Source organism: Crinia signifera, chromosome 6 (assembly GCF_055691185.1).
Source record: "Crinia signifera chromosome 6, ASM5569118v1, whole genome shotgun sequence".
NCBI lineage: Eukaryota > Metazoa > Chordata > Amphibia > Anura > Myobatrachidae > Crinia > Crinia signifera.
This window is the reverse complement of record NC_139222.1, coordinates 247,638,351-247,660,460: the sequence shown is the minus strand read 5'-3', so window position 1 is coordinate 247,660,460 and position 22,110 is coordinate 247,638,351. Positions and strand designations below refer to the sequence as shown.

At 42.6% G+C, this 22,110-nt stretch overlaps 1 protein-coding gene across 1 annotated transcript in view; it reads right to left on the bottom strand.

The window, feature by feature from the left end:
• Window positions 1-22,110, bottom strand: part of PDCD11 (programmed cell death 11) — a 46,119-nt gene that overhangs the window by 23,744 nt on the left and 265 nt on the right. The window contains exons 2-16 of the mRNA XM_083149262.1: window positions 19,836-19,947; window positions 19,166-19,297; window positions 16,913-17,080; window positions 14,906-15,067; window positions 13,226-13,349; window positions 12,958-13,139; window positions 12,757-12,864; window positions 11,589-11,795; window positions 7,965-8,089; window positions 6,727-6,787; window positions 5,453-5,599; window positions 5,098-5,349; window positions 3,705-3,836; window positions 1,864-2,058; window positions 707-877 (exon numbers count right to left, since the gene is read on the bottom strand). Coding sequence (XP_083005388.1) covers window positions 707-877; window positions 1,864-2,058; window positions 3,705-3,836; window positions 5,098-5,349; window positions 5,453-5,599; window positions 6,727-6,787; window positions 7,965-8,089; window positions 11,589-11,795; window positions 12,757-12,864; window positions 12,958-13,139; window positions 13,226-13,349; window positions 14,906-15,067; window positions 16,913-17,080; window positions 19,166-19,297; window positions 19,836-19,928 — 2,259 coding nt within the window. The 5' untranslated portion in view covers window positions 19,929-19,947. The remainder of the gene's footprint in view (window positions 1-706; window positions 878-1,863; window positions 2,059-3,704; window positions 3,837-5,097; window positions 5,350-5,452; window positions 5,600-6,726; window positions 6,788-7,964; window positions 8,090-11,588; window positions 11,796-12,756; window positions 12,865-12,957; window positions 13,140-13,225; window positions 13,350-14,905; window positions 15,068-16,912; window positions 17,081-19,165; window positions 19,298-19,835; window positions 19,948-22,110) is intronic.

Below are 22,110 nucleotides of genomic sequence, written 5' to 3'. Positions count from 1 at the left end.
AGTACGCATGCACAATGCCATCCTGCAGTCAAACACTATGTCATTTAGTGGACTAGAGGGATATTGTAATACATGCAGTCTAACAGTTACCTTTGAGATACTAATATCACAGAGGTGACTGAAGCGTTTGCGCCTATTCTCACTGCAAGGCTGAATTGCCATAATCCCAAGAGTGACAGTATATGGCAGCGCTATACAATACTAGAAAGGAATCTTTTTACAGACTTATCTTGATGTTTTTCCCCCCGAAAAGCAGAAACGTATTAACTGGATTTTACTAATTAAAAAAAATAAAACAAAGCACATAGTGGCAAACAGAAGTAGTATATAACGTGTCCCGCAACAGAGACCGTGGTGCATAAGATAAATTAGTTAGATGCAGTCTGAGGGGGAAATTTACTAATATGGGCCTTCTATTTAGGTTGAGATGTTGCTATGGGCAACCAATCAGATACTATCTAATAATCAGATACTATCTAATATCGTCTAGAAGGAGCTAAATAAATAAGTCGATTCTGATTAGTTTCCCATAGCAACATTCCATGTGAAATACAACTCCCATCTCAGTAAATGCCCCCCTGTGAGACTGCACTGGCTTCACTGATTGGCAACCACCGGACTATATATATATATAGTTAACCATGTGCCTAAAATGAGGGGGAAGAATATACTTTCACATCTTCAGGTCCACAATGCAGATACTTACAGATTTGGGGACCAGACCGACCAGCCCATGCGGGAATTCCACAAACAAACCATAGGGCATTATATTCTTCACAAATCCAGTCAGCAACATCCCCAGCTGCACGTCACAGAAGTCTTTCACGCATGAACTGCTCTCCATGAACGATATCAGGGCAGGTTTCTTAGTCAGCAACTACAGGACTTTGTCAAGGATTAAATAAAAGTGATCATGAATCCTCACTACAGGCAGACATTGTGTGGGTGCTTCGTAGAGCTTACTGGTGAACAGCGAGGACTATGGGAGTTTATCTTCCAACACACAACATCGGGAAAGCAAAAAAAAAAAAAAAAAAACATTTTAAGAGGTTTCCATCCAGTTGCAGGGTGCCAATAAGAAGTCAGTAAAAAAAGAATTCACTAAAAAAAAAAAAAAAAATTAAATGGTTTAGAACAGTGGTTCTCAACTTCGATCCTCAAGGACTCCCAACAGTGCACGTTTTCCAGGTCACCTGGCAGGTGCACTCGTTAGTCACTGAAACATTAAAACTTCACAGGTGGAGCTGATTATTTCACCTGTGATTCTGTGTAGAGGTCTGGAAAACATGCACTGTTGGGGGTCCTGAGGACCGAGGTTGGGAACCACTGGTTTAGAATACTGAAAATTGAGGAATTATATAGGTACAAGGCAGCACATGCACAATTTTAAGGTTTCAGCACAGACTGACATACAGCCCACACTCACATAAGAGTGCATTTGTTTTTTGTTGTAACATGTAAGAGGCATTGGCCAGAGTAAGGATCAGAATCACAAGGTTAAACACAGTAAAAGATTCATAGAAAGGACACAAGAATTTTCTCCGTGATGTCACTGGGCACCTGATTGGCACAAAGTGAAGTACAATAGGGATAGCAATACATGACCACCTGTTTAGGCTCTAAATACGGCCCTCCAGCTGTTGTGAAACTACACATCCCAGCATGCCTTGCCATGGTTTTAGAATTCCCTAATATCAAAACTGTGGCAAGGAATGCTGGGACTTTCCCAACAGCTGGAGGGCCATAGTATGGCCATGCCAGCTCTAAAAGCTACATGCAAAGAATGTTTTAGATTCATTGGCTTGCCTATGTCTCCAAGAACCATTGTCTTGCCCTCTCAGCGCTATCGGAATAAAAGGATACTTTTTTCCCCCTGAAGCTGCTGAGACACATTGCGCCGGTCAGGGTGTCTCCCTCCTTTAAGCAGTGCCATAAGAGCTCACAGTTTGTAACGTAATCGGAGAGGTGATTTTTGGGAATGAATGCATGACTTTCCTCAGGCAGAATGGCGACCATCAGCCCTTTATCCGTCTTGTTCACAATTTTCACATTAACAATCTGTTGGAGGGAGAAAAATAAATAAAAAATAAAGCACTCCAGTAAAGCACAACAGATATGGGCAGCACGGATGGTGTAAAGGTGGCCATACACACGCACATTTATCTTCAGATATGACTGGTTGGAACAAAAACATGGTTATGGATGAAAGCAAATGACAGTTGACCATTTGCTTGGAAATGCTGGAAAACTGACAAACTGTCGCTCATCCATAACCATGTTTTTGTTCCAACCAGCCAGATCTGAAGATGAATTTTACTAGTGTATGGGCACCTTTAAATCTATATTCCCTACCACATGTACACGCACACACAGACATTATAGGGTTAATTTTGTTGGAAGCCAATTAAGCTACCAGTGTATTTTTGGATTGTGAAAGGAAACCCAAGCAAGCACGGGGAGAATCTACAAACTCTTCACAGTACTGATGTGAATGTTCAAATATTCTCTATAATGCGCTGCGGAATATGTGCGCTCTGTATAAGAACCGGTTAATAAATATATAGCGGCAAGACATTTTAAAAGTAGTGGATTGGCCTGTGTACGCTAAAGACAAAATAGCGTTTTAACCCTTGTAGGGAGTTAAATGAGCAATACAGAGGAATACCACAATAAAAATTACACTGCATAGCTATTGTTTATGAGTACATTAGCTTTCTATAAAAGATGCATATATACACTCCATGGTAATATACTGTATTAAGGTGCTGAGTGTAGAGGTAGAACAGTTCTGGTGGTGACCAACAGCCAGTGTAAACACTTCAAGGTGATGTAACGCTGGGTAATCATATCGGACACTGCACACACATGGCCATTGGCCAACCCATTCTCTTCATTTCTATAGCGTTAAGACAACTGTAGACTTTCTTTCTAGACAACTTTCTAGAGAGAACGACGTATTTTGGACTGAAAAAGAGGAGCACATTACGTGTTCTGTGATAACGTGCAAACGCCCAACAATTTATATTGCAGTGTTACAGTAAACTTCGCAATACTAGGTAGAACGGAGGGAGAGAAAGAAAAAGAAAAACCAGACCGCTTTCTTGGTAATATACAGTTTATCCAAACAGAAAACCTATTTTTAGTAAATAAATTTCAGACCGGTTTGTTCGGTTTCGAATTTGGCCCTGTGTTTTGACGGTGGGGCGGTTTGCACGCATTCGAATATGCGCAAACCCCCGGAAACACATCCCCTCACATGCTAGCAACAGGGTTTGGGCACCGGGAGGGGTGGGGATAGCGGACAGTCAGCGTTTACCAGTTAGCTAGGTTGCGAGCATAGGCACCATTATAGTGCACAGTGTGGTTAAGCTTTCATTACAGAAATCTGTATTACGGACCATAGATTTGGGACCTATTCTCAGATGATTTTTATATCCATTTACTTTTATATCCATTTACTTAAATTCTAGACAGGGACAGTGCCCAATGAATAGCTTTAATGCTAAGCCATATCTAGATTGAGAAAACAGACTGGCCCTACACCAGCTATGGCTAATATCATTAAATGGCAGAGGACTGAGTGGGCGGAGCCTGACTACAAACGAATACGGTTAACAAGAGCAGAAGGTAGAACTGGCCTATGGAAAAGCACAGACACTCCTCTGCACTCAGCCGTAACCACATGAGATTAGGTGGGGTCTGACCTTGCCAGGCAGATGGGTAGTCGCTTCACTCTTTTTCGGTTCCACTTCACTCTCGTCTTCGTTAATCATCTTAAACGACAGCAGCAATGTCCCTTTTTCGTGGCTACACTCCAGAACTCGTACTTTTACCACCTGCAGATGAAAAAGCACCAAAAGTCACTGAATGTACACATACGCCTAACGTACAAACGGCACAAAAGTATCAAAATGCTTCAATTTCCATTTTGTAAGCCGGGGCTGGATATACACAGGGAGCAAAGTAGTTAGTGGGGAAAATTTAATAAGATGGGGGTTCTATTTCAAATTGGATGTTGCTATGGGCAACTAATCAGAATCTACTTCTTATTTAGCACTTTCTAGAAGATAATAGATAGTATCTGGTTGGTTGCCCAATAGCAACATCCCACCTGAAATCGATCTCCCCGTCTTTTCCCCAATGTGGGAAGAGTCCTGAACAAGAGGGAGTCATTTGTATTTCAGTCCATGAATCTCATCAGCTTTTATATTAGACCAATTGGCTCCTGAGTTCTGTATTAGATTGCTCAATAGCGATCTCAGTGCACGGCAATCTGCAATTTAAAGACTCGGTACTTGTGTACTTTCACGGCTCCCATCGCATGCCAAATGTAGTGGCATGCGATGGGATGCGATATTTGCAGTTTAGCATTTTTTGAAAAATCGCATGCGATCACATGCGATTTTTAACAGACATGCATCCAAATGCATTGAAATTAGTATCAAACATGTTCAATGGCCCCCAAATGTCATTTTTGAGGCTGTACCACCCCCACTATCAACGCGAACCCGAAGTGAGCCCGCGAGGGGCGGCGGTACGCGTCCTACGACCTTTTCATACCCCCACTATCCACATCGGCGTGGAGTTGAGATTAGAAAGTGTGGCGAGCGCAGCGAGCCACCGAGCCCGAAGCGTGGCGAGCCCCGCAAGGGTACGCGGACACCTGTGAAGCCCGCAAGGGGACGCGTATACCTGTGAAGATATCCGCTATTCTCAACTCCACACCGACGTGGATAGTGGGGGTATGAAAAGGTCGTAGGACGCGTACCGCTGCGCTCACCACGCTTCGGGTTCGCGTTGATAGTGGGGGTGGTACAGCCTCAAAACTGACATTTGGGAGCCAATGAACATGTTTGATACTAATTTCAATGCATTTGGATGCATTTCTGTTAAAAATCGCATGTGATCGCATCCGATGCGATTTTTTACTATACGATGGACATCGTGGGAGCCGTGATTGTACACAAGTACCAAAGACTCAGCCCAGTATATCTATATCTAGGACATAAAACCCCAAATGAATGCTACATCCGATGTGCATCATTGGGAAAATGTCCGGAACGCTTATAGTGCCTACAAAGAACAGTCAGACATTACCTGCCCCTTATAGAAAGCCTCCTCTGGTGACGGGATATACTGCGAGCTCAGCTCACGGACCGGTGCCAGTCCTTGAACGTCATTGTAAAACCTAACCAAGCAGCCAAAGTCTTTTATTGCCCAGATAAAGCCATGAGTGACCATTCCGGGCGTTGCGTCCTGGTAACTGCGAATAATGGGCAACTTTGAGTTTAGCATGGTCTTCTTCCGGGTAAGGATGAGCTTCTTGGCCGACGGAACCACATTTAACACCTACAAAAAAGCCACGTGTGAAAAGGAATCAGTGTAAATTGTCTAGTGGGGTCAGGCATTATTCTGCTACTAACTACTGCACAACATGGCAACAAACCCTCACCCTGCATTTGATCTTGTTCCCAGGAATATATTTCTTCTGAGGCTGGTGCAGGGTAACATCTGCCAAGTGTAGATTGGGCACAAGACCATTGAGGTGCTCTGTGATATTCACGACCATTCCTAAAGATTCAAAGCTGTCCACGGTGCCCTGGAGAAGAATAAAAACAGAGGTGTTTAACACGGGGCACACAAACTCTTCACTGTGGATACTGAAACGATCAGACCCTCTAGTATAAGGATGGGGAACCTCTGGCCTTTCAGCTGCGAAACTGTAGCAGGCATGCTGGGATGTGTAGTTCAACAACAGCTGAAGGGCCAAATGTTCCCCATCCCTGCTCTAGTGGTTCACCTCAACTATTTAAAAATGTGGTTTCCAAATATCGGCAGTGTAAGGTTATCAATCATACAAATAAACAGTCTTAAAATAATGCACAGCTATTAAAATGGATTGTAACTCTTTGTAGAAGCTGCTAATTAGACAAACATTTCCTTCATGAAATGTTTTCCTACACAATATCGCCAGCACTGAAGACCAGGACCAGATAGATCCCTCAGCACAGACAATGACCCTTGCTCAGTATGTAAATCGTAAAGGTGGCTCGGAACAGTAATTACAAGTGATCGGTGCAGGTGCTGCACTTGCTATGCTATATGCTGCATCACCCTGGAGTCAGGGATGTGGGCTCTGCAACTGAACTCTGGAAAAATGCAGAAATAAAACTTTATCATTATACAAAGACGTAGGCCCAGAAAGGTAATTTTACTGCAGCGATTCCAGAACGGTGTCTAAGGGGGCTTACAAACATAGGGCCAGATGTACTAAGCTTCAAAAGTGATAAAATGGTGAGTGATAACCCACCAGCCAATCAGCTCCTGATTGCCATGCTACAGGCTGGGTTTGAAAAATGACAGGTAGGAGCTGATTCGCTGGTGGGTTATCACTCTTCATTTTATCACTTTTCAAGGCTTAATACATCTCGCCCTGAGTGAGTTGCTAGATCGCTCAGCACACAGTGCTGTGTCAGAGCTTTGTGCTGAGTGATCTGTCAGGGCCAGTGTTCTCCGGTACTTAAATAGCCAACATGCTGGATATTAATCCCCGGGCAATAGCGGCGCACAGGGCCGTGCATCGCTATCGATATGCCCCTACACACGGAGCAATGTCTCTACATCTGTCCATGTGTAGGCTCCATAAACTGCTGAACCTCTAGAAAACGTGTCCGTCCACATCCAGCATTACACTCTGGACTCCAACACATCCCTTAAAAGCTTTACCTCCAGAATCTGACCAGCCTCAATATCTTCATGCCTTAAGAAAAGACCTTTGATGACATTTCTAGATAAAAAGAATGAGAGAAAAAAAATGAAACAAGTTATTTCTGGAAAGGCCAAATGTGATCGGAAGATAAAAACGGAAATAAAAATCTTGGGGCAATACAAAGGACTTCAACATAGTGTTGCGTGAAATAAATAGACAATCTTTTTTTCCTGGAGACTAATAATGTGTAATCCTAATAAAAACTATTCCTTGTTCCTCTATATGGGAATATGGATGTTAGAACATTTTTCGGCTGTAGAAAAACAGCTGGCTTTGAGCCAGGGGAATGGACATATACATCTCCCCGGTATGCTCCTGGGCACAGCCGAGGTTGTCTCTCAAAGTAGTGCCATCAAGGCTGCACAGATGTATGGATCAGGGTGTCTCCCAGTAGGAGCGCTACCAGGCACTGTAAGCAACAGAAAGTAAAAATGAAACTCAAAGAGGCTTTGTGCCCACCAACTATACAGGGCACTTGAGAATGAGCATAACAGGGAAGAGGTAACACAGGAAAGAGGTGTTGTCCGGCTCTACCCCAGTGTCCTGTCTGTTAGTGGACGGGATGTAATCACCTGTGTCCTACCCCCTCATAAAAGGTAAATATGATAGGGTCTAAGGTTGTAAAATTGTGCAAGTTCAGCGCTTCTAAAAATACAGACAGAAGCATACAAGGATCTCACTGATCTGTGCATACTGTTATCAAGTCATTTACTGTTATAAAGTCATGAGTTGCAAGACAAACTTGCACCTTCTAAAGTGCGAGAAGGTGAGAGTTCCTACAGCACTGAAAATGGAGACCTTATTACATAAACTATTATACTGCACACAACATACACAGCACATATGGACAACAGCTATAGGGTTCAGAACATAACCGTAGAATTACAGCTAGACATCATAGACCATGACGGAAGGGGTGCCGGATGACTCACCGACAATCATTTCTCTGACATTGGAATCCTGACTGTCAGGGGCCCGACAATCGGAATCCCGACTTACACAGGGTATTTTCTCTCGTGGGGATCCAGGGCTCCCATAGAGGGAGAAGAGAATAGGTGGCAAGCTGCCCACAGCATGACGAGTGCGGGTGAGCCTGCAAGGGGCTTAAATGAGCTCCTGACAGTTGGGATTCCGATGTCAGGGAAACAACCGTCGGAGAGTTATACCATAACTGATGGCCCCAATAATTACTTACCCTTTAAAAGACAGCAGAAGTGTCTCATCCATGGGACTAAACCCCACCACTCGCCCACTGTGGACTGAGCCTACTTTGAACTTATCCAGATCTTTGGACTCTTTTGAAATCTGAAGGTTACATTTCTGTAATGGAAACAGAGACAGAAACCGTGTCAGTATTAATCGAAGCGGGTGAGCTCTATATTCAAGTGACCTGTGGTTTGAACGCCAGGCCCATTTGGTGTCCTAAACCAATAGTAACATAGTAATCAAGGTTGAAGAAAAAAAAAAAAAGGACTTCACTCCATCGGGTTTAACTTATTTGACTTGCGACTACTGACTTGAGTAAGTCATATCTATAGTATTCCTTTTGTAGCCATAAATGTATCCAGTATTGATTTAAATTCATTAACAGTAGTTGCTTTGTTCAAATTTAAATCAAACGTGATCATACGGTGATCACTGTTCCCCAATGTCTCCCTTATGGTTATGTTAGTAAGAATGTTCCCATTATTGCAGATTACAGTTGTCTTCAAAATTATTCAACCCCCACTGAAATTGAATGTTTTGGCCAGTTTGACATTGATTTTGATCATTCAGTCATCTTGCTTACATTTACATGAAAGAGGCACTTGTAGGTCAGAGAAATATAAACTTAAGTTTATAATGAAATAACCACAAATGTCTTTTCTGTGCTCACATCATTATTAGTTTTTATTCAACCCCCAAGTGACATTCAATCTTAGTACTTAGTACAACATCCTTTTACAGTTATAACAGCTTTTAAACGTGAAGCATAGCTTGACACAAGTGTCTTGCAGCGATCTACGGGTATCTTCGCCCATTCTTCATAGGCAAAAGCCTCCAGTTCAGTCAAATTCTTAGGCTTGCGCACTGCAACTGCTTTCTTTAAGTCCCACCAGAGGTTCTCAATCGGATTTAAGTCTGGTGACTGCGATGGCCACTCCAAAATGTTCCAGCCTTTCCTCTGCAACCATGCTCTAGTGGACTTGGAGGTATGCTTGGGATCATTGTCCTGTTGAAAGGTCCAACGTCTCCCAAGCCTCAGGTGTGTGACGGACTGCATCACATTTTCATCCAATATCTCCTGGTACTGAAGAGAATTCATGGTACCTTGTACACGCTGAAGCTTCCCTGTACCTGCAGAAGCAAAACAGCCCCAAAGCATAATTGACCCTCCGCCATGCTTCACAGTAGGCAAGGTGTTCTTTTCGTCATATGCCTTGTTCTTCCTCCTCCAAACATAGCGTTGATCCATGGGCCCAAACAGTTCTAATTTTGTTTCATCAGTCCACAGAACACTATCCCACAACTTTTGTGGTTTGCCCACATGACTTTTGGCATACTGCAGTCGACTCTTCTTATTCTTGGGAGACAGCAAGGGGGTGCGCCTGGGGGTTCTGGCATGGAGACCTTCATTACGCAGTGTGCGCCTTATTGTCTGAGCTGAAACTTCTATACCCACATCTGACAAATCTTTTTTCAGTTCCTCAGCAGTCACACGGGGACTTTTATCCACTCTACGCTTCAGGTAGCGCACAGCAGTCGAAGTCAGGATCTTCTTTCTTCCACGACCAGGTAGCATTTCAATAGTGCCCTTTGCCTTGAATTTGGGAATGATGCTTCCTATGGTGTGTCTTGGTATGTTTAACTTCTTTGCAATCTTCTTATAGCCATTGCCCTTCCTGTGAAGACAAATCACCTCTTCTCTTGTCTTCACCATGTTTGTAACCACACCAGTAAATGTCTAGAAGGAGCTGAGTATCACAGTCATTTTAAAGCTGCCTAATTGGTGCTTATTATGCTTGATTGGTGCTCGGTGACATCCACAGGTGTTTTCAATACCTGATTGAAAACACCAGAATTAACCTCTCTTCTTCAGAGTGGTAGTCTTTAAGGGGTTGAATAATTGTGGCAATGAAGAAACCACAAAATACACATTTACTACTGTGTTATATAAACAATTGATGTCATTTTAGTTGCATTTGGTTCTTTAAAACGTCCTTGTAGGATTTCATTCTGAATACAATTCCAAATGTACACTATAGTCCCTAAACCCCTTTACAGCATTGGGGGTTGAATAATTTTGAACACAACTGTAAGACTAAACTGTTCCCCCCCCCCAGCTGTTGTGAAACTACACATCCCAGCATGCCTTGCCATAGTTTTAGAATTCCCGAATAACAAATCTGTGGCAAGGTATGATGGGACTTGTAGTTTCACAACAGCTGGAGGGCCATAGGTTGGACATGCTTGCCTTAGCGGCACTGCTTGACCTATCAATCCAATTAATATCTGGCTAGTTAAAGTCGCCCATAATAATAATGTCCCCTAAGCTGGCCGCTTATCCCACTTGTAGCAAGAGGTCTTTTTTCTTTTTTGGCCCTTTAATATCTGTGATTTCTACCCATACCTATTCTACGGACTCCATTGTTCCCTCGTTTAGGTCTTCCCTTATGTATGGTTTTAAGGACGGTTTAACATTTCCTAACATACCGCTTCTACCCAATGTATCAAGCTTCAAAAAGTGATACATTGGAGAGTGATATACAACCAGCCCTGAACTGTCATTTTTCAAACATCACTTTTTGAAGCTTGATAAATCTGGCACGAAAGAAGAAGGAATCTCATTAATTTACCAGGGATCAGTCTGGGCCACAGCGAAGTAAATTGATAGGAAGCACAGTTTCAACCCACAAAATAGCCAACTTTGCTGAGTAGCAGGTTAATTAGCAACAGCTAAGTACTAACAGTGCAAATATGTAGTGTAGTGTCCCATATCCACCAATCAGAAAATGGTTTCCATTTCAGAACGTTCCCTAGACTAGTAGGTATGGATTACTGCACTTCTGAGGATATCCATGTAGACACATATGGCACAATGCTGCTAAAAAACAAAGTGCGCAATGTTAATGAATGGCCTCTCTCAATGATGGTAACACCATTCAGAAGAAAAGGTCTCTACTTGGGACTCGTTTTAAAAATTTGCAGATTTTACTATCTGCTGACTGCCAGCAGGTACAGTACGCCTGGGAAATATAGAACAGCCCCAATACCAAATGCATAACAAGTGTTTACGTTCTATATTTCTAAGCCGATTCCACTGAGAATCAGCGTTAGCCCTTTGAGTTTTAATGAAAGACAAAGGATTTGAAGTCTCTCAAAAGTTTAATGAAATTTAGAACTCTAGACAAAGGGGTCAATATACAAAGTTTCTAAAACAGTCAAGTGTAGTTTCACCCATAAACCAATCAGATCCTCGCTACCATTATAGGTAGAATATGATTGGTTGCCATAGGCAACAACTCCACTTGCCTGTTTCAGTTTATCTACCGGAAAGTGTGAGTGCCATCAAATATGATGCACAAAGGCGTAAATAAATCCCATAAATACTGGTCATTTAGGGCCAGATGTATCAAGCTTCAAAAGTGATAAAATGGAGAGAGTGATAAACTACCAGCCAATCAGCTCCTGCCTGACATTTTTCAAACACAGTCTGTGACATGGCAGATAGGAGCTGATTGGCCAGCTGTTTATCACTCTCCATTTTATCACTTTTGAAGCTTGATACATCTGGCCCTTAATGTCGCACAAACAAATTAAAGGATTCATCAAAACTTACAAATGAAAAGCCCAATGTGTTTCCATCCAGCTCAAATACAGCTCCCACGGTCCTGTGAAACCTCTTCACTGTGCAGGTGTCGTGCACAGTGCTGATCCAGTCACTGGACAGTTGCTGTACAGGGTTTCCTGGCTGCAGGAAAGACTTCCGCAGAGTCAGTCTGATGGTCTTGGAAGAATGATCAATCCACAGGATACAAGCCTTCACCTGGAAGACACCAAGTCCAGAGGCATTGGTTACAAACCCTGTCCAGTCATCGTTCATCTACTGTAACATCCTATTCAAGCAATACCTTTTTTTTTTTTCTAATTACCCAACTTTATATATTGCTATCAACTGGACACAGAGCTGCCAGCCCCTATAGCAGCTTAAAGCAATGCGGGTATGGGTCATTGGGTCGACCACAGAAGGTCGACAGGGCTAAAGTCGACACATGAAAAAGGTAGAAATGGCTACGGTCGACAGGGTCAAAATGTCAACACAAGCATTTGGTCGACATGAGTTTTTACTTTTTTTGTCCCAAATGTCGACATGGTCACCGTATTGACGCACCGCTGTGCTTGCCATGCTCCGGACACAGTGCCTCACTATGCTCGGCACACTAGTCTATTCGGCATCCACACTCTAGCGGATGGTAGGGCATGAAATACCGCCTGTTGGCATATGTCAGTTCCAAAAACAAAAAAAATATGAAAAACTCATGTCGATCTTTTGACTATCGACCTTCCCATTGTCGACCTAATACTTGTGTTGACCTTTTGACCCAATTCATGTCGACCTTATACCACCGATACACCTTTCAACATGCAAACGTGCTCATCGGCTAGTCTGCCTGAGCCAGGTTTCAGTGAACACACGCCCATGTGACAACGCCCCTTATGTGCCCCGCCCCGCCGCTCTGGTCATAAAGAGATGTCCTGTGTAGGGGCTCACAGTGCGGAAATCAAAGCATTAAAAGTGATTAAATAGCTCCTGAATCTCTAAGAAAGGTAGTGCGGCTTCTGTCAGGCAACGCATAGACAATCTGAGCCAGGTTCCTGATTGCATCATCTTTTCATACAGTGACGGCTATTACATGCTTTGTGATTCTTTAATAGAAAGCCATTCTGAATTGCGATAACACAGTCCCGGGCCAGACCATACTAACGAGCACATGAGACAGACATACCTCCTGATCTTTCTTGTACAAGCTGCTTTTACTCGGCTCAAAGTGCAGGAAATCCACAACACCCGTGTAGGAAGACAGGAAGGACACAGTAACGTGGTCTGCAAGGACCTGTAACCAGAAGAAACAACAACAGTGATTTCCAGGGAGACTATCCATTAACCAGCACCTTCTGTAGGATATGGGGCCTTCTATTAATTGTACCTTCTGAATTTCAGCTTTAACCACCAGGCCAGGCAGCAGATTATTCAGAGTCCATTGTTGTTCCACTGTGGCCACAGCTGCGGCCACATCAGACTGGGTGATTGACAGCCGCACAATTCGCCCATTAATCTTTACTTCTTCGATCACGCAGTTTAAATACTGCCCCACACGCAGTTTGGCGCCTGGGTACACAAAGCATGACAAAGAACTATCAACATTACCTTCTAATACAATACAGCTATGTAAAGAGATCATGGTGTTCACTTACCTTTGCCTATTTGACTTAAATACACTTCAGCCTTGAGATGAGGAAGGAAAGCTTTAGTACCCCCAACTCCTATATCAATGAGATAGCCGTGGTCTTCCACACTGGACACGCAGCCGGACACCAACTGGAGAAAAATAATAATTATCGGTTAGAAGATTTAACAATACAGAAAAGGCAAAAGGAGCACGCTATGAAACATTACAGGATAGCAGGGGGAGATTTATCAAAGTGTGAAGAGAGAAAGTACCAGCCTATCAGCTGTCATGTTACAGGCTGAGTAACAACAGAAGTTAGGTTGCATTTTATCATTCTCCAAACTTTGATAAATTTGCCTTTGAAGCCAGGAACTGGAGCAGTAAAGCTGGGTACACATTAGACAATATGGTCCATGAAGGATATAGTCTAAACTATTTTCCCTGGAACTGCCTGGAGCTCCTTGACCAATCATATAGGTGCCGACTCACTGAATGATATCGTTAACAATATTGTTCAGCAGTCACATATAGGAGCATGCGGTCATTGAAAAAATAGTCAGGATATGCCATGTATAGATGACAGAGGGTATCGATAACTTCACACGGTAAAGATATCATTAACGATGCATGCTCCATGCATTGTTAATGATATCTTTACCGTGCATACTGTTTAGTACAATCGCCTGTGTACCTAATTTAAGGCTAATCACTTCCAGAAGATTGTTGAAATATTCTGTCCTTAAAATATTCTTGTTCGCTTTTTACACCTTATGGCTCATACACATCTTTCTGTATATAGTAATGCATTTAGGGGTTAGGATTTTAGTATGCAATCCCGGATCGCGGCTGTCGATCCCTCCCAACAGCCGTGATCCTGGTCCGTTTGCCCCGACAGCAAATCGGCGGGCGGGATTCAATGTCCCTCCTGCCATTAGCGGAAAAGGGGGGTGTCCGCGGAAAAAGGCCGGGATTGCAACAATCCACGTCCGTTATCGGCAGAATGGGCCCGACAGCTTCTAAAGTCAGGCTCATTCTGCCGTGATCCCTCTTCAATGCTGTCAGTAAAGACAGCATTGAATAGGGCTCCGCCGCTATTTCCCCAGTCGGGAATAGCGGCGGCGGATTGCATACCCCCCTTAGACTGTAAGGAGCAAAACATTATAATTTTTACTGGTATGCAAATTCCTTCATTGTACATCCTTTAATCTTGAACTGCGGTATAATGCCCCATACACATTACTAGACCCTTTCTGAGCGATATCTTTTAATATATCATCTAGTGTGTATGGGGCTTAAGACTAACTTTGCAACCTACCAAATTAGCTGATGGCTGCCTAGGTGCTGTCCCCGTGTCTCCCCCGTCCATCACCCTCCCCAGGGTACATCTAGTGTATATCTGTATGTATTATATATGTATCTGTACCGTTCATTTGTTACCTACCCAGCAATCCAAATCGAATTCCTAGTATAAGCAAGTAATCCGGTCAAATAAAGCGGATTCTGATACTTCTAGCAGCATATCTGATGTAACTCCGTTCCACTGAGGTTTTACTACAATTCCCATTTTCTCAATGTCCCTGTCCAGCATAAACATTGATAAATATACCGTACTAAGGCATGAAACTTGCAGAAGTCCTGATAATGCCAGGTACCGTTATCAGCAGGAAACATTCCCCACAGTAAGCCGTACATTCTGGGGACCTACCATTCCTCTGTGCAAAGAAGAAGGCGCAAGGGCCACGTTGACAAGTTTTGGGTTCAAGGACAATTTGATGCTATTGTGGCCACTCGATGTGGTCTCCAAGTTGCTAATTGTGCATCGCACCAGCATCCCTGGTGAATAAAGACCCGGCAGAGGTAACAAAGCCTGCAACATGAAAACACACAATTCAATGTAAGTCCAGAACATGCATTGATAAGCAAAATAATTTGTGAAAAGACTGTTCCTAAATTATTATTCCAGTTACACTATGCAGACAAATGTGATTGGACACCCCCACACAAGCGAAATGGTACGCTCCTGCAGCAGCCATGATTGTGAAGGTGTAAAACGTTTCAAATCAGATGAAGATGTTTGGTGATTGCCAGGAGAACGTCTTATGTCAGAGTGTAAAGTAGATACAGTAATGCATGGAGGTGGTGACATTATGCTGTTGGCTGTTTCAATTGCTTTTATAGAAAATTCAGTAACCAGGATGGACTGGACAGCTCATAAAGCAGATCTTAACGCCATTGAGAACATCTGGGAGAAATTGGAGAGGCGGATGTGGGTTTAGGCTGATTCAACCAGTTTCAGTTCCACGTTTGGTCACTGTACTTAAGGTGGAATGGTAAAACATACCACCTACTGTTGTCCAGGGACTAATGGACAGTTTGCCAAGAAGGATGTCTGCAGTAATCACTGCACAGGGGTGGACTTACAAAGTACACTCATCAATAATCTCCTTGATCGATTTGATGTCAGTGTCCAATAACTTTCGTCTACATAGCTTTCTTAATGAAATGTAAGTAGTGTATTGCCCTCTTATCATGCGTGTCAGCTATCTACCACTTGTGTTGCCTACCTGGGTCCCCGTAGTGCATAGTGTAGTGTTAATGAGACAAAAACAGTTTGGGAGTGTAATCTCAGTACATCTTGTAGCACTAAGGGTGAAAATAAGTAGGTTATGGACTCCTACCATTCATTCAAGCACCCTGAGGGTAGTTGAGCGCTTATCTGCTGTCTGGTGCTCAAAGAGACAATAAGTTATGACAGTGTCCCCCATAGAGGCATGAATTTGCGGCATTGATGTAATGCTTAGGCAAGACCAACACCTGTTCACACCTTTAAATCAATGGGAGTGTCTGACAGCATGGGGGGGGGGGGGGGGAAATGGGAACACAAACGCTATGCTATACAAATATGGAACAATACATTACTCACAATAACTACAGTATGTGAAAATGTAGTAGTAGTTGGTTTACTTATAAGGTGCCACAAGGTGTCCGCAGCACCGTACATAGCAAACAAAAAACAAATTACAAGGTAACGTACAGGGTGTGGTGATAAAATACAGCATAAATAGGGGTATAGCTGGTAGAACTAAAATCAGCATCAGTTCTGAAGTAGGTGTCGAAATGGTCGAGGAGACTGAAGATGAAGTGGAGGAAGGGAAGAACAGGGCAGGAGCGCTGGTGAGGTAAAGAGGTAGGGTGAGTACGTGAGGAAGGAGGGCCCTACTCATAAGAGTTAACAGACTAAAAGGAGGTGGGTGGACGAACGAAAAACAATAGGATAAGTAGGAACGGATGGGAACGGATGGAGGGGTAGGGTAGGCAGGATAGGAGGAGCGAAAGAGGTTAGGAGGAGGGATAGGCTAGTCGGAAGAAGTGGGTTTTGAGGGAGCGCTTGAAGGAGGTAAGGGAATCAGAAAGCCTGATGGGTGGTGGGAGGTTGTTCCAGTGCCGGGGGGCAGCGCGAGAGAAGTCTTGGACACGGGAGTGGGAGGAGGTGATAATGTGCGAGGTCAGGCGGCGGAGCGAAGAGGATGGGAGGGAGTATAGAGATTAGTGAAGAGAGGTAAGGAGCGGTTTGTAGGTGGTGGTGAGGAGTTTAAAGAGAACTCGGAAAGGAAAGGGGAGCCAGTGAAGAGATAGACAGAGGGGTTACCCTTTAATAGTGCATTAGAAGAGAAAACAGTTACATTTCCTAATAAACCAACCCAGCTCTTACCTCCAGAGGATCATCTTTTTCCACCTGCTCGTTAAGGAGATTTGTGTACGCATCACAGATATTTGTTACTTGGACATAGCCGATCAGACCATATGGCAGGCTTACAACTAATTCAAAGTCGGTAACCTCTTTCACGCAGCCCAGAAACAGCATTCCGACACTGAGATCCTGCAAACAACAATTTTTGAATCTTTAAAAACGTAAGACTTATCTGTTAGAATACATAGTAGGGTGCATAGTATAGTACAAAAGTTATAAAAGCAAAGTACAAGTGTTGCATTTGGTTAATGCATGTTGCTCATTGAAAAAGTCACAGAATACAGATGTGACATTTCAACAGAAAAGAACCTGCTGAATGGAAGCTAGATGTGACCAACATTGCTGTTTGAGTTTTATACCGCTTTTCCACTAGCAACCTGGGTGAGACCCGGTAATTTGTACCCGGATCGATACCGGGTTGGACCTGGGGTTTAAGACACATTTCCACTACCTGGTAAATTGCTGGATCAGCCCAGTTTACATTTAACCCAGGTAAAGCCTGTTTTTTCCTATAGATTACATAAGAAAAGGCCTTTTAAAGGGCTTTACCAAAGGGGAGGACATAAAAAAGGGCCACCATTAAACAAAACATTTTCTGATTAAAGAATAGTCACAGAAATAAGGCACTAGGTCTGCAGAGAGACATCCACGGCGGTTCCACCTGTGCTGACAGGAGTAAATGCCAGGCCTGCAATCCTCACAAAAGCAGCTGGAGGAAGCATAACCTGAGGGGCAGGGGGCTGAGCTGGTAAGGGATTTATCAGTTGTGCCATTATCTTAGTCAGGGTGGAGCCCATGCGCGAGCCCATGGCTCCGCACGCAACTCATGTGAAGGGGCGAGGCACATTCGCTGCATAGGGTGGCATACTGGTGGTAAAAAAGCAGCAACTCCCCACTTATCCACAAGTATACATAAACAAAACACACAATGCTAGTAAAGAATACAGTTTTCAGACAGCAAATGCCGGGTCACACCCCAGATTAGGACACGGGTCCCATCCCCAGAGTGACACGGCATATACTGTCTGAAAGCTCCGACACTGACCCGGCTTATTACCTTGTTGGTGATGTCACACAGTGTGGAGCTGAGCAGCAGTTGACAATGCTGCCTCCTCCCTACTGTAAACGGGACACGGGTCGCTCGAGCCAGGCACCCGTTCAACTGCACTTGACACGGGTCAGAGCCGTGTTCAGCCCTGGTCATTACTAGGGTTGAACTCCCGTGTTGCTCGACCAGAGGTGGCCCTTTCAGACTGCACCTCGACCCGTGTTGGAGCCGCAAGGACACGGCAATAACCCGGGTCTAGAGTGCGGTCTGAAAGCGGTTTAAGTAAATGTCTCAATTGTGCAGCTAAAAGTAGGCAGGAAAATAGGCGATTGGTTACCTCTCTCTGCACATGTTACATCTGTATAATAATCTGCAACATTGTTGCTTATCATACAACTAGGAGAATAAGGCAGTCTCACTGATAATATCCAGTGACTTGTACTATATAGGGTATAATCACAATAATAAGATAATTTCCCGACAAGACAGGGATCCATATATAGGGGCAACAAACCAAATTCCTAGTATACATAAGTATACCTGGCCAATAAAGCAGATTCTGATCCTTAACATGAAATTAGGATACTTATCTACAGGAATTGCAGAATGAAAAATCATGGTGTGCCACATAAGAATCTGATAATATTCAGAAATTAAAACAGATCTTTTTTCGAAAGACACTGCATAATATCAGCATCAGCATTGTCTATTACAATCTGAAATCTATTTATCTTACAACCATCCTATTCATTCCTAAAAACATAGGATTCACAGATCAACTAAGACTTGGTGTTGAGTTTAATAAATCTATTGAAGGCACATAATACATCCATTACCAGTACTCCTATTTATAACAGACATAAAACTTAAGAGGTATAGTGCTATAAAATAAGACGACTGTTAACTCACCTCTCTGAGACAAATAATATATATTTTTAATACACTATCTTTTCTCTTTATTCATTCTATTGGTTTTATATTTTGCAAGTCTTAATACATCTAACAAAAGTTAGATTTTAATAATTCTAGATGCCCATGTATAGGACAGCTCTTCACTCTTTGTTTTTGCTTGATGTTATGGTCTAGTTGTAGCGCGCCCCCAACACGTTATGCCCAATTTCTTTAAATTGATACATTGGGACATATTGCGACAAGAGTCCACTAACCTTATAGTTTAATAAACGCAAAGGTTTCTCTTTTGTAGCTGAGCTCTTGGCAGTTTTAAAAGGTGTTGGCTTGTCCTGAAATTCTCTCTTCTTTTTCTTCTTAATTTCCTCCTTCTCTTCTTCATGATGCATCTATAAAAATGAAAATTATGTATTTGAAAAAATATTTATAGAATAACAAATATGCTAAAACCCTTATAAAACAATACAATAAGCTTTGATCAGTCTTAGTACAAGCAAAACTAATAAAATTGTTTTGCCACTATATCTTTACATCAGATATATCCAAGCAATATTATGGATTCCATGTTATATGAAATTTAGTGTTCATTCTAGCACCCGCTCTCTTTGAAAACCCATGCAGTTCCTCTTCCCTGCCTGGGGTGTCACTGTCTGCTGTAGTGCTTCTAGCACAGTGTGGTCTGTATATCAGCACTGATATGCAACCAGACCTGTGCTACAAACACCACTGCAGACAGTGACACCCCAGGCAGGGAAGAGGAAGTAACAAAAAAAAAACTTTGTGTTTCCTATGTCGACCTTTCATTCATGTCTGACAAACTTTTTCATGTGTCGTCCTAGACACTGTCTACTAAATGATCCACACCCCTCCAAAGAATCTCCTTTAAAGTTCCATTAATCTATTTGTGAACATATGCATATAACATACAGAAAAGAGATTGTCATCTTGCCGGGGTCTCTTCTTCGCGACCGTATCATCAGACTTTTTCTGGGTGCCCCCTCGAGGAAAACTTTCTTCCATATCTTCTGTTGTTGTTGATCTGTGTTGAAAAAAAAAAATGTAATAATATATATCCAAATACCAGCACTCAAATATAACTACATAGCAGTACTTGCCAAGTGCCATCCAAATGTTCACGGGCTGCGCCACACAATTAATATCCAAATGAATTAGCGGCACTTCGGCCTGACTGTCAGTATAAAACAACACATCACCAATGGATATGAGAACAATGATTCAACGCCTTTTTTATCATTGGGGTTGGGGTTAGTTTGACGCCAACATTAAGCCAGCGAGAATAACCTTACTATCAACAATACAATATCATCACCATATCTATAATGAAATTATGCAATACACTAATGCAAAAGACATATACACCAAACATACTAAACAAATAAATAAATAAATATATAATAATAATAATAATATTATTATTATGGTAGCCATGAACAATTAATCCAAAGGGGAAAAAAAGACAAGAATCACAAACACACATAAGAACACTCAAAAAAAGACAAGCAAAACAGTATGTTTATTTTGGTATGCTTATCCGATGTTAAAAAAAAAAATGCATTTGTGTATTGTATTATAGGGTTATAGATATGGTGATGATATTGTACCATTGATAGTAACATTATCCTCACTGGCTTGATGTTGACGTCACCTCCCGGAGGCGGTCTTTCAGGGACGGAAAAGGGGCAGACAGTACACCCTGGTGCAGTAGTGCTAAATATGTTGGCGAGTGTTTGTTCTTATATAGCTTAATAAAAACACCATTAAAAAGGCATTGAAAGATTTATTTGATATCCATTGGAATGTGTGTGTTATATATACACACACACACACACACACACACACACACAATTGTTTGAACTTATGCGGGGTACACACCAGGACGACCCGCTCACGATGCACATTGTGAGTGAGTGGTCAGTGTCTCATCCGACCCGCGTCATCGTGAGCGGGTCGGATGAGACACTGACAACCCACTCACAATGTGCACCGATTCGAACACGGTGTATGGTCATGTCCAGATCCTACCTGCTGCAGGTAGGATCTGATTAACAACCGACCGGGCCGCGCATCCGATCGGAATCGGATCACAACAGGACAGAAAAGGGCCCAATCACCGCACAATCTACATCCAATTGCTCGGAATTGGATCTAGATTGATATGATCGGATCCTTGTCATCCTGGTGTGTACCCATCATTATTCGGAATAGGCTGAACCAATTCGAGATCTACCAACAGTTTGTTTTCCATAACAGCTGTGGATCTGTGGAATGTGTCAGCAACAAATGAATGCAGAATATGTTTGAAAGTGTGACATTAATGTCTACACCTGTGCACCAGCTACGTGGTCTAGAAATCATGAACGGTTGGTAGATCTTGAGCACTGCTTTGGCCAGCCTTGTATCAGGATGATGCCTTAAAGCAGCAGATATCTCATTGCTCCTGTCACACTAATTACAATGGAAGAGTGGCCCAAACAAAACATTTCTGTTTTGTTTTTTACTTCACTTCCAATAAATTGCTGACAGTGAGGAGCATTATCACATCCTGCACTTCCACAGAAGTGTAAATTCCTGAGTTGGTCTACAGGTAACAAATTTACCTCCCATTACTGATGCTTTTGGCTGACTTGAGCATAGGTGACTCCATACCATTTTCCTTTATGGCTTAAATGATTCTAACGCCATGACACAAATACAGAGTCTCCTAAATGCAAACACGTCATTCACAGGGATTCACAATTTGGAAAGGGAAATAAGTGATTGACTGCTGTATTTCATCAATTTTGAGCACCCAGTGGAAGAAACACTGCTGGTAGAGATGGGGAATTATATTCATGGTGTCAAAGGGAAGATGAGTGATCCGAAGGAATTAACTAGTAAGGAATAGAGAGGTTGGACTCTCAAGTACGTGAAGAGCATACATAGTTAGAAGATGTAAGCTTGGTGAAATACCATATGCATGTAGTGAGGCAATATCACACTACAGCTACACAGGTGGTAATAGGCATCAACCTGTATAAATATGTTGTAAATTGTCCAACTGTAAAGCGCAACGGAATATGCTGCGCTATATAAGGAACTGTAAATAAATAAATATACAGGTTCGCACAACTTATAAAAGTAAAAAAAAAAAATGTATATGTATACATACATACATACATACATACACACACGCAAACACACT